Source organism: Schistocerca gregaria, chromosome 4 (genome assembly GCF_023897955.1).
Source record: "Schistocerca gregaria isolate iqSchGreg1 chromosome 4, iqSchGreg1.2, whole genome shotgun sequence".
NCBI lineage: Eukaryota > Metazoa > Arthropoda > Insecta > Orthoptera > Acrididae > Schistocerca > Schistocerca gregaria.
The window spans coordinates 180,483,564-180,497,221 of NC_064923.1; the positions used below are offsets into that span (position 1 = coordinate 180,483,564).

The window sequence follows — 13,658 nt, forward strand, 5'->3', positions numbered from 1 at the left end:
CAAAAAAGGTCTAATGAACATATTTCCGGAAATGCATAGTTTTTTCGTGATAGAGACTATTTATTTAATCATACTTTGTTACAGAGACTGCGGTGTAATACTCGATGTACCAGGCAACCGCAGTTAGAGTTGCAAACGGTGTCCATGTACCTCAACGCATGCGTGTCCGCGTCGTAGCAAGTTCTGCTCATTCCTTCGTATTGTCCAGGCTGCATCTGAACAGTATCAAAGGCAGTATGAATACGCTGCTCCAGTATCTCCATACCTGGAATTGGTTCTGCTTACACCATACTTCTGAGATGGCTCCATAACCAGAAATCGCACAGGTTGTGATCTGGTGAACGATCAGACCATGAAACTGGACCCCCTCGTCCGATCTATCGACCAGGGAGGAAACGATTGACATGCGTCCGGACGTTAACGGCGATGTGGGCTGGAGCACCGTCAGGTAGAAGCCACCCAACCCTTCGAATCATCAATGGCTTCTCTTCCAGCAGGGCAGGCAAAGTCAATCGCAAGGAAGGTCGATAGTTCCGGCGACGTGGAAGGAAAACTGCTCTCAAATTACGGTTGCAAACTATCCCGACGCACAAATTCCAGCTGCACCGATGCTGATCATTCGCTGTCATCATACCATGGGGATTTCGCATACTGTCCTACAGATGACTTTTACGAAAGTTGAAATGTCACTCTTAGAAGAAACCAGCGACAGAACTGCTGCCGATGTGCAGAATCTGTCGTTAGTAAGCCCTGCACACGCTGTAAGTGATAATGGTTTTAACTGTTGTCATGGAGAATGTTCCACGCGGTCAGTACAGACTGGTAGGCCAACTGTCCGGTACTGACATGGCAGTCGCCTTCCACAGTCTTCATCACATTTTCCTCACGTAAAAAGCTCATTCTAAATCCCTGGAACGATTTCATCGAATTCAGTTCACATATTAGTTGCTATCTAAAAAGAATTACTGTGAGAGGAAGAGTTACAGCACTAGTACTGCGGTAATCCTGATAACGCCGAAAGAGAAGGGGGTATGAAGAGATGGACATCTATTGGGTGGGGGGGGGGGGGGAGGAGGATATAGACAGGTGGGAGGAAGAGATACAGAGATAGGAGTGGGAAATGGACAAAAAGAAGGGAGAGGAGGAGACAGACAAGGAAAAGGAAGAGGAGGAGAAGAGATAAGCACATAGAGGATATAGGAGCAGATGAAGAGAGAGGGGGAGGAGGAAACTGCTACAGAAAGGAAAGGGGAGTTGAACAGAGAGAGAGAGGAGAGAGGTGAAGGTAGGTGGGTAAAGGAAAGAGGATGGAGGAGGAGATGGATGGGATGAGGCACAGAAGGAGAAGAACAGAGAAAAGGGGAGGAGGACATGGAGAGGGGAGGAGATGGAATTACACTCCTGGAAATTGAAATAAGAACACCGTGAATTCATTGTCCCAGGAAGGGGAAACTTTATTGACACATTCCTGGGGTCAGATACATCACATGATCACACTACACAGAACCACAGGCACATAGACACAGGCAACAGAGCATGCACAATGTCGGCACTAGTACAGTGTATATCCACATTTCGCAGCAATGCAAGCTGCTATTCTCCCATGGAGACGATCGTAGAGATGCTGGATGTAGTCCTGTGGAACGGCTTGCCATGCCATTTCCACCTGGCGCCTCAGTTGGACCAGCGTTCGTACTGGACGTGCAGACCGCGTGAGACGACGCTTCATCCAGTCCCAAACATGCTCAATGGGGGACAGCTCCGGAGATCGTGCTGGCCAGGGTAGTTGACTTACACCTTCTAGAGCACGTTGGGTGGCACGGGATACATGCGGATGCGCATTGTCCTGTTGGAACAGCAAGTTCCCTTGCCGATCTAGGAATGGTAGAACGATGGGTTCGATGACGGTTTGGATGTACCGTGTACTATTCAGTGTCCCCTCGACGATCACTAGAGGTGTACGGCCAGTGTAGGAGATCGCTCCCCACACCATGATGCCGGGTGTTGGCCCTGTGTGCCTCGGTCATATGCAGTCCTGATTGTGGCGCTCACCTGCACGGCGCCAAACACGCATACGACCATCATTGGCACCAAGGCAGAAGCGACTCTCATCGCTGAAGACGACACGTCTCCATTCGTCCCTCCATTCACGCCTGTCGCGACACCACAGGAGGCGGGCTGCACGATGTTGGGGCGTGAGCGGAAGACGGCCTAACGGTGTGCGGGACCGTAGCCCAGCTTCATGGAGACGGTTGCGAATGGTCCTCGCCGATACCCCAGGAGCAACAGTGTTCCTAATTTGCTGGGAAGTGGCGGTGCGGTCCCCTACGGCACTGCGTAGGATCCTACGGTCTTGGCGTGCATCTGTGCGTCGCTGCGGTCCGGTCCCAGGTCGACGGGCACATGCACCTTCCGCCGACCACTGGCGACAACATCGATGTACTGTGGAGACCTCACGCCCCACGTATTGACCAATTCGGCGGTACGTCCACCCGGCCTCCCGCATGCCCACTATACGCCCTCGCTCAAAGTCCGTCAACTGCACATACGGTTCACGTCCACGCTGTCGCGGCATGCTACCAGTGTTAAAGACTGCGATGGAGCTCCGTATGCCACGGCAAACTGGCTGACACTGACGGCGGCGGTGCACAAATGCTGCGCAGCTAGCGCCATTCGACGGCCAACACCGCGGTTCCTGGTGTGTCCGCTGTGCCGTGCGTGTGATCATTGCTTGTACAGCCCTCTCGCAGTGTCCGGAGCAAGTATGGTGGGTCTGACACCCCGGTGTCAATGTGTTCTATTTTCCATTTCCAGGAGTGTAGAAGTGTGAGAGCAGACGAACGTTGAGGGAAGAAACACATCGGTGCTTGACGGAGGAGGAAATGAACAGAAAGAGGGGTGGAAGAGATAGACAGTGAGAGGGCAGGAGGAGACTGACAGAGACGGAATGAAGCAGGGACAGGCAGATGGGGAAGGAGGAGATATAATAACAGAAGATGGGAACAAAGTAATACTCTTGTAGCGACGGATATTCAGTTAGACTGTAGTGACTTCTTAAGTAATAGAACCCAGAACGTTGTCCTTGATGGTGAGTGTTCATCGGAGGTGAGGGTATCATCTGGAGTGCCCCAGGGAAATGTGGTAGGTCCGCTGTTGTTTTCTATCTACATAAATGATCTTTCGAATAGGGTGGGTGGCAATGTGTGGCTGTTTGCTGATGATGCTGTGGTGTACGGGAAGGTGTCGTCGTTGCGTGACTGTAGGAGGATAGAAGATGATTTGGACAGGATTTGTGATTGGTGTAAAGAATGGAAGTTAACTCTAAATATAGATAAATGTAAATTAATGCAGATGAATAGGAAAAAGAATCCCGTAATGTTTGAATACCCCATTAGTAGCGTAGCGCGTGACGCAGTCACGTCGATTAAATATTTGGGCGTAACATCGCAGAGCGATATGAAGTGCGACAAGCATGTAATGGCAGTTGTGGGGAACGCAGATAGTCGTCTTCGGTTCATTGGTAGAATTTGGGGTAGATGTGGTTTATCTGTAAAGGAGACCGCTTATAAAACACTAACACGACCTATTGTTGAGTACTGCTCGAGCGTTTGGGATCTCTATCAGGTCAGATTGATGGAGGACGTAGAAGCAATTCAGAGGCGAGCTGCTACATTTGTTACTGGTAGGTTTGATCATCACGCTAGTGTTACGGAAATGCTTCAGGAACTCGGGTGGGAGTCTCTAGAGAAAAGGAGGCGTTCTTTTCGTGAATCGCTACTGAAGAAATTTAGAGAACTAGCATTTGAGGCTGACTGCAGTACAATTTTACTGCCGCCAACTTACATTTCACGGAAAGACCACAAAGATAACGTAAGAGAGATTAAGGCTCGTACAGAGGCATATAGGCAGTCATTTTTCCCTCGTTCTGTTTGGGAGTGGAACAAGGAGAGAAGATGCTAGTTGTGGTACGAGGTACCCTCCGCCACGCACCGTATTGTGGATTTCGGAGTATATCCAAATTCATGAGATAAAGCACTGACACACGAAGCTAACAATATTCAACTAAAGTATTTGTATCAGAAGATTTCTAAATACTGCATAGCACTTACATGGGTTTTAACAGGATCACAGTCGCGGTAGGTGGCATAGAGCAGAAACCCAGTAAAGACGCTGATGACCTTCATGAGGATTATGCCAAAAGTGAAGCCAGCCAGGGTCCTGCGAAATGAAGCTTAAATTAGAAATTAATTAATTTCTATAGAAACAGGTTAAAGACTGTTCAACATTTCTGATTGCTTCCCGAATGTAGACGAGTCGTCTGCTAACGATGATGAGTTGTATCTCAGATAAACTTGTATGTATGCAGCACGCAGCAAATACTACAGCTATTATTTGCACAGTTATCCGTTCCCTTGGACGGGAGGTTCGAGTCCTCCCTCTGTGTGTGTGTTGTTCTTAGCATAAGCTAGTTTAAGTTGTGTGTAAGTCTAGGGACCGATGATCTCAGCAATTTGGTCCCTTAGGTATTCACACACATTTTAATTTGTTGTTTCCTTTGCAGTGGTCAACCAAGTTTTCCTATCCTAAGCAAAACAATTATTTGCAATTCTAATCCCATTTTCGATTTTCTGTTTAACACTCTTTGTTGTTCTCTCCAATCTTCTAGTATACTACTACATCAATTCGCGTATCTTAGAAATCCTAGCAACTGTAGTTCCTACTCTTCGTATAAGATTTCTCTCATATACCTTTACTTCTTCTTTGTGATACCGCTTCACTTTATACGATATGGATAGTTAATTTTTAGCAGTGCTCACATGCAGCAGATTTCGGAAATCTCTAGCTTTTTTTTTATTTGTGTAGTACTCCAAACAAGCCTTCAGTTTCAGCATCTTGCCTATTAATTTTGTACCAGTATTGTACAACCTGTGCACCTTTGATGGTAGCACATTCGGAAGCCATTTCAACCACTTTCCAGATATATAAAATTTAGGTTATTATCGTAATGCCTGCTAAGATTTTTGTTTTCATGGTTTACATGGTTCAAATGGCTCTGAGCACTGTGGGAGTTAACTTCTGAGGTCACTAGTCTCCTAGAACTGAGAACTACTTAAACCTAACTAACCTAAGGACATCACTCACATCCATGCCCGAAGCAGGATTCGAACCTGCGACCGTTGCGGTCGTGCGTTTCCACACTGTAGCACCTAGAACCGCTCGGCCACACTGGCCGGCCATGTTCCTTTCCTTTGCGGAAAACACAAAATACACGGACAGCGAAAATAAATCACAACACGAAAAAATAATTACTGTAGGATCACGAAACTTTGGAAATACTTTTTTCTAGATAACACATTGAAGTGATAAGCATTCCTTGGAACGTTAACGTAAGCGCGAGATAAGCTATTTTAAAAGTGAAATGCAGGTAAATTGTGTTTTACAGCTGCGGGATGTCTGATTGTGGAATGGAGTTCCATATCTTTGCAATTGGTCGTTCAGTAAAGGGTCTCATAATGCTAGTTGTGGATGACGGTGGAGCTGTCGTGCGACGACGTCCGATATGTGATCGATTTGAGCCAGATCTGATGATCGAACATACCAAGGCAACTTATCGACACCGCGTAGAGCATGTTGTGTTACGACGGCGATATGCGGGCGAACGTTGTCCTTTTGGAAAACACCCGCAGGAATGCTGTTCGTGAGTGGCAGCAAAGCATGTCGAATCATCAGCTCGACTTTCAGATATGCGGTCAAGGTGCTTGGGACAACTATGAGATTTCTCCTGCTGTCATACGAAATTGCACCACAGACCATAATGCCAAGTGCAGATCCAGTGTGTCTATCACCAAGTAGGCTGCAGGCACTCCTCTGGCCTCCTTCTAATGGACACACGGCCATAATTGGCATAGAAGCAGAACCAGCTTTCACCAGAGAACACAGCAGACTTCCAACCTGACCTCCATCGGGCTCTCGCTTGATACCAATGAAGTCGCAAAATTGCGGTGTTTTGGGGTGAGCGAAATGCACGATATAGTGCGTCTAACTTGGGGCTGTTCTTGAAGTAACCGACTTGTAACAGTTCATTGTGTCACTATGGTGTCAACTGCTGCATATGCAGGAAAATGTGCCGGAACCATGGGCCGAACACGATATTCTTCTTTCTTGGTAGTGCCACGTAGCTGTCCGGACTCGGTCCTCTTAAGAAAACACGTTCTCGTGACCTTCGATGGCAGCAGTCACATATATTGGCTACATTTCTGCCAGGCCTCTCTGCAGTGTGACAGAAGGAACATCCAGATTCTCGTAGCCCTATTACTTGACCTCTTTGAAACTCTGTGAGGCGTTGATGTTGGCGTCTTCGTTGCCTTAAAGGCGAACAGAGCGTATTTAAAGCAAACGTGATTTGCATCTTGAAAGTGGAGCTACTAACGCATTCTTACACGACTGGCGCTTAATCTGAATGGAGAAATCTTTCAGATCTAGAAACACATTTATCAACTTCTGTTTATTTCGAAAAACTCCATCTTGTTGTTGCGACTTTTTTCCGTTAGTGTATTTGCAACTCAACTTGAATATAACTGGCCTGGCAAAATCTTTCTTATACCACTGGTGAGAGTTATAATGTCCGTTGAAAGTTGTGAGAATTGTTTATGTTCGACTGTAGCTTTCTTACGATTCCGAGAAATATTTTCCATTGGATTGGTCGGCTGTTCCACATCCAAGAGATACATACATTTTTTACATCATATTAAGATTAATTATGATCACTAACTGTTTGCTCATCTTTGAAGAAGGTATTCATCTTTATTTCTATGTAACTTACACTCACGTCCATTACTTAACGTATCCTCAAGTTCCATCTACACGTATTACGTCACGAGAGCACTGTAAGGACTAAAGAGTGTTAGAACAACTCGGAACACATTACATGGTACCACGTGACTGTTCGGTCAACCGTATCAGATAGTAAGGCACAGAACTTTGGCAGTGATTCTAACCACATGTTGTTTGCATTTCGTACATTCCGGTCACACGAAAGGAAGATAGATATTCAGACACATTTGGATTATAATACGCAAGACATTTAGATCATGTTACGCATAGTTAAATCGTTAGAAAATTAAAGAACGGATGCAGTCAGCCATCCTTCGTGTTCTAAGTAGAAGAAACGCGGCAACTGGTCGTACGTCTGCCCGTCAGGAGCCTTCACAGCCTTCGAGAGGCCCTGATCTATGAGCTGGGCAACCCACTAGTCCCTTCATAAATGCAACTTGTGGCGAGAACTGTAACATGAGTGGAGCAGACGAATAGTGTCCTGTTATAGTACTTTAATATGGACAGTGAATGTCAGTTCACCAGTACAGGCATTGTCCAGTCACATTAATACAGCCACTTGTTAAAAGCCTGCGTAACCATCTTTTGCACTGCGGACCTCTGGGGATTGTGCAGGAAGAGAGCTAATGAAATTCTGGAGGTTGAGAATCTTAGGCGCGAACATCCAAATCGAAGGGGTCCCATAGAGTCTCGATTGGGCTTAAATCGCTAGGGAGTACGGTAAACACATCCTGGTTGTCTTAGAACTACGTGTATACACTACGACCTATGTGACAAGTTGCATTGTCTTGCTAGCAGATGCTACTGTTCCTAGGAAAAACAAACTGCATTTAGGGCTGCATATGGATAGATCCCTTCACGTTCTGATCCATTGTCCCTTTCCAAATGACGATATCGCCCAGCCGATAAAGCATGTATGGTTTTTGCTTTAAGACATTTCATGCCGTATGTGCTATTGAGAGTTCTGCTATTTGGGGAGCAAAATAACTGATGATTGTCGAAGGAGAGAGGATATAAAGTGTAGATTGTCAATGGCAAGGAAAGAATTTCTGAAGAAGATAAATTTGTTAAGATGGAGTATAGGTTTAAGTGTCAGGAAGTCGTTTCTAAAAGTATTTATATGGAGTGTAGCCATGTATGGAAGTGAAACATGGACGATAAATAGTTTGGACAAGAAGAGAATAGAAGCTTTCAAAATGTGGTGCTACAGAAGAATTCTGAAGATTAGATGGGTAGATCACATAACTAATGAGGAGGTACTAAATAGAATTGGGGAGAAGAGGAGTTTGTGGCACAACTTGACTATAAGAAGGGATCAGTTTGGTAGGACATGTTCTGAGGCATCAAGGGATCACCAGTTTAGTATTGGAGGGCAGCGTGGAGGATAAAAATCTTAGAGGGAGACCAAGAGATGAATACGCTAAGCAGATTCAGAAGGATGTAGGTTGCAGTAGGTACTGGGAGATGCAGAAGCTTGCACGGGATAGAGTAGCATGGAGAGCTGCATCAAACCAGTCTCAGGACTGAAGACCACAACAACAACAACATGTGCTATAGGCCATTTCTTTGATGCAGCATGAACTATCATTCATCTACAAGGCTAACCTGTCTCCACTCACTGGTCGTCCAGTTCCAGCCTTCGTTGCTGATGAACTGCTGCATATGTAGGTGCACGAACCAGGCGACAGCCGCGGAGGCAAATGCCACGTTTGACTGAACGGTCGTTGAGGACTCACCATTGATAGCGCCTTGTTTCGTTTGGGTTGTTAGTTGCTCATCATCTGAAGGTCTATTCGCCAGTGCACATCTCTGCAGCCTTCATTCAAGCTTGTCATTTATGGCCCGAGGTGTACTACAGGAGTCTTGGCCCTGGTTTGGGACAACGCAATTCTGTCGTGCACGGCGGCAAGCGAAAAGATGTACAAACTTAATCGTTTCGGAAATGCTTCCACCCTTGGCCAATTTGCCAATGATCATGTCAGATAATTCGCTCGGTTCCCGCATTACGACAACGGCTGTAATGTTTTGCCACCCCTCACCCCTGACACGCTTTGTATACCCTCTTCTGCTAATGCTGCCGCCTGTTCTGTGACTGGTTATTGCAAGTTGACGTCGAACATAGCTGTTGGTGGCAATAACGCGAGGTGGTGGTGACGACAATGCGACAGTATCGTGTATCTCACCTCAAGCGAACTGCACCCGTTCCGTCCGCTGAGACCACACCTGGCACATAAAAAGGACGGAGAGAATCTTCTTAAAATACCCAAGCACCAATCCGGTCGCTGCCGTTTGATAGTCTGTACCATACCCGTCTGATGATGATCCTACTTGCGAGTGTGGGCTTGCATTACATATTTTGGATAGTTTATTCTACCGCATGAACTCCGTAGCAGAGATCGAGATCATGCCATGGTTACAGCCCAGCTGCGCTCTCGTGATCGTTCGCTACCCAAAGTGTTTTGGCATACCTGCAGGGATGCAGATGTATGGATCTCAATTTTATCTTTTAACTTTTAGCATCTCACTGATATTTTGCAATGCAAGCTGCCTTCCATGCCTGCGAAAACATGTCCATTTTTATTTCTAGTTGTTTCCAGTGGGCTGGAGAAATTTAGAAATTCTTGTTGTCTGCTTTGCTTAAATTAAATTTTTCATGAATAAATTTACTTAAATTAATCCTCATAACGAGTTCAAGACATCTTTATTTCCCACAATTTGTAGCAGAATGTCTTGGCCGTTATGTCCATAATAGTAATAACCTCACATGAGCTCGTCATCTCTTAGGCATTGCCCCGTTTGATAGTATGGGGTCTCTTCTTTTCTATATTGCCTCCCATCTACTCTACATCAAGTACAGTTTTAGAACTAGGACACTATGTCTTTTATCTGTTTCCTAAATCTAAGAAATAATTTGTGATATTTTTCTGATTTATACCAAGTGATAAATGCTTTGTGGTATAGTACTGTCTGTGTGCCATTGAAACTTATCATGGAATTCTAAGTTCATTTCTCCTATGGCATTCAGTAACACAGAACTAACATTTTAGAAAAATCCATGGCCTTTAAAATAGTGTTCCATTTCCGTATACATAATTTTCACCCATTTTCATATATTTTACTACTACGTTCCCAGAAAGCTACGGAAGTTATCGACAAGAGTATTCCGCATTGTTGTTCTAAGCTAGACAGTTCTGAAAGTAGCTTGATGTTGCGCTCCTCCAACTTAAGTCTTTAATTATTGGTTGTACAATACAGCGTTAAGTGTCTGTTGTTAGGTATGTTAGGGACAGAACGAAACCTGGTGCTGGCACATATCCAGCTCCTATACAATACCTCCACCAGCAACAGTGTCAAGTGCCACAGTGAGAGAGAGAGGAGGGATGCGGAGTTGATTCAGGAGGAAGAAGCGAAGTCTGGCGATCAGAAACTTCACGCTGCTGCCTCCTCTCCATTCCCAGCCAGATACTAGTGGTAAAAATTATGTGCACAATCAACAACCGAGATTAGAACAAACCACCTCTTCAGTCTAGTGCCAATGCACAGGACTGCGCTCCTGATATTGGCTACGGACGTGGGTTCGTCTCGACCTCTGGGAGAACTCACTGAACTCACTTTCGACAAGCCGCCAGATCCGGCAGCGACATGAACTTCTGCACCATGCCCTGGTGGACGGCGCAGCCTCCTACGAATGACCCCGTCGCGCCGATCACCACTGCCCAGAAGGAGCTCCGAACGAATGGGTCTGGGGTCATCCTGCGCATAGAAAGTGCGAAAAGTCATTTAGTATCCAGTCACGTCGTGGAAAATCTTAAATATACAGGAAAAATATTCAAAATGCAACGACTAATTCTTACGTCCACAAAATACTGGCGTTTTGAAGTCTACAAGTAGTAAGTAAACAAAAATAATCACTTACATAATACGCCGCTAAGCGTCAGAGTCGTTCACACAGTTATATTTAAGGGGTAAAAGTTCGTCGTTAGTTATCTTCAAGGAGCATTCGTCTGAGTGGAGCAAAGCAATAACAAAAATACTGATATAAATTATCAAATGTTCCTTTACAATGGAAGATACAAAAGTACTCCCCCATTTTACTTCTCCAACAACCACAGAAAATGAGTGACCTAAATGATAGCGACAAACGCGTTGAGAAACAGATAAAATCACTGAAATGTCCTTATTGCATTCTATACAAACCTGGAGCTGCGTTAGCTTACATTTTAACGATATCAAATCGCAGATCACTTGTACAAAAAACTACCCAGTGACAGAAGAAAGCAATGACCACACGCGTCCTTTAGCAGGGTACAGAAGTAATCCAGTGAGCTCAACGCGGTCTGAAATCCAATCTAGCGCTTCCATCACATTTTGGATCAAGAATTTTTTTCTAGGTATCCTGACTGGTAGCAGTTGCAAAACGGCGTCCTCAATTATATGCAGGATATGCACTGAAGAGCCAAAGAAACTGATGCATCTGCCCGATATCGTGTAGGGTCCCCGCGAGCACGCGGAAATGCAGCAACACGAAATGTCTGCCGTAGTGCTGGAGGGAATTGAAACAATGAATCCTGTAGTACTGTTCATTAATCCGTAAGAGAACGAGGGGGTGGAGATCTCTTCTGAACGTCACATTGCAAGGCATCCCAGACATGCTCAATAATGTTCATGTCTGGGGAGTTTGGTGGGCAGCGGAAGTGTTTAAACTTGATTGTTCCTGGAGCTACTTTGCAGCAATTCTGGATATGTGGAGTGTCACATTGTTCTTCTGAAATTTACCAAGTCCGTCGGAATGCACAATAGACATGAATGGATGCATGTGATCAGACAGGATGTTTTTGTACGTGTCACCTCTCAGAGTCATATGTAGACGTATCATGTGTCCCTTATCATGCCAATTGCAAACAACCCATACCATTACACCGAGCGAGGTGGCGCTGTGGTTAGCACACTGGACTCGCATTCGAGAGGACGACGGTTCAATCACGTCTCCAGCCATCCTGATTTAGGTTTTCCGTGATTTCCCTAAATCGTTTCAGGCAAATGCCGGAATGGTTCCTTTGAAAGCGCACGGCCGATTTCGTTCCCTAACGCGAGCTTGCGCTCCGTCTCTAATGACCCCGTTGTCGACGGGACGTTAAACACTAACCACCACCACCACCACCCATACCATTACAGAGCCTCCTCCAACGAACAGTCCCCTCTTACTTCCAGGGTCCATAGATTCTTGAGGTAGTCTCCATACGTGTATAATTCCATCCGCTAGATGCAATTTGAAACGAGATTCGTCCAGCCAGGCAACAATTTCCCAATAATCAGCAGTCCAGTGTCAGTGTTGACGGGCGAAGCATAAAGCTTTCTGTCGTGCAGTCATGAAGGGAACACAAGTGGGCCTACAGCACCAAGTTCAAATCACTTAAATCCTGGTAACCTGTCATTGTAGCAGCAGTAACCGTTCTAACAACTGCGCCAGACACTTGTCTTATATAGACGCGGCCGACCGCAGCGCCGTGTTCTGTATTTGAATATGCAGTTTCCTTAGCGCTTTACTGTCTTACAGTAAAGTTTTTAATTTCTGTAGCTCCCTCTTGGACCCCGAAAGTTACTTTCTAATATCTTAATAGATGTCCTGCCATCATAGCACTTCTTCTAGTCAATGCTATCCATATGCTTCTTTCCTCGTCGATTCTGCGGAGTACTTCATCATTCCTGACCTTATCAGTGTACCTAAATTTCAACATTCCTCTCTTGCACCACATCGGGAAGGCTTCGATTATCTTCTCTTTTTCTCACAGTCCATGTCTCACTACTATACAGTTCTGTGCCCCAAAATCACATTCTCAGAAATTTCTTCTTCAAGTAAGACCTACGTTTGATACTGGTAGACTTCTCTTGGCCAGGAATGCGCTTTTCGCTAGCGCTAGTAAGCTTTTTATGTCTTCCTTGCCCCGTCCGTCATGAATTATTTTGCAGACTAGATAGCAGAACTTCTGTGCCTACTTCCTTATCCCTAATTCTGATATTAAGTTCCTCGCTGTTCTCGTTAGTGCTACTTGTCATTACTTCTATCTTTCTCGTATCCACTATCAATTCTTATTCTGTACTCACTAGACTTCATTCCATCAACACATCCTGTAATTCTTACTCACTTTCACTGAGGATAGCACTGTCATCAGCGAATCGTATCACTGATATCTTTCAACTTGAATATTAATCCCCCTCTTAACCGTGTCTTTTGTTTCCGTCGTTTCGTCTTCTCCTATAGCTTACCCCAACTTTTCAGGACTTCTAACGCCTTGCACTATTTGATACTATCTAACGCCTTTCTCAAGTCGACAAATCCTATGAAAGTGCCTTGAATTTTCTTCAATCTTGCTTCCTTTGTCAACAGCATCGTCAGAACTGCCTCCCGTGTGACGTCATCTTTCGAAAAGGCAAACTGATAGTCGTCTAGCAAATACATAGCTTTCTTTTCCATTCTTCTTATATTAGTCTTTTCAGTAACTTGGATGCATGAGTTGGTAAGCTGATTGTGCGATAATTCTCACATTTTTCGGAACTTGGGTGGATGCAGTAGTTTTTGAATTCCGATATCTAGTTGACTCAGTACCATACTAACGGCCATAACAACTGCGTTGAAGCGACGTTCATCTACGTTTATCTTCATCATTTCAAACAAAAACAGTCTTTGTTAAAGCAGTGACGCGTTTCACCCTTTTGGAACATCATCCGATGTGTAAAAGTAGCTGGATGTGTAACCCAACCGTCGTAAAGTGATATAAAATTGAAAACGGACGCAACGGCACCTACACTATGTGATCAAAAGT

At 45.1% G+C, this 13,658-nt stretch overlaps 2 protein-coding genes across 2 annotated transcripts in view; one reads left to right on the plus strand and one right to left on the minus strand.

The window, feature by feature from the left end:
• The window catches only part of LOC126268175 (opioid-binding protein/cell adhesion molecule homolog), a 2,429,635-nt gene that overhangs the window by 1,478,541 nt on the left and 937,436 nt on the right, over positions 1-13,658 (plus strand). The window lies entirely within an intron of this gene.
• Positions 1-13,658, minus strand: part of LOC126268174 (sodium-coupled monocarboxylate transporter 1-like) — a 229,533-nt gene that overhangs the window by 47,045 nt on the left and 168,830 nt on the right. The window contains exons 7-8 of the mRNA XM_049973768.1: positions 10,447-10,587; positions 4,110-4,218 (exon numbers count right to left, since the gene is read on the minus strand). Of these exons, the coding sequence (XP_049829725.1) occupies positions 4,110-4,218; positions 10,447-10,587 (250 nt within the window). The remainder of the gene's footprint in view (positions 1-4,109; positions 4,219-10,446; positions 10,588-13,658) is intronic.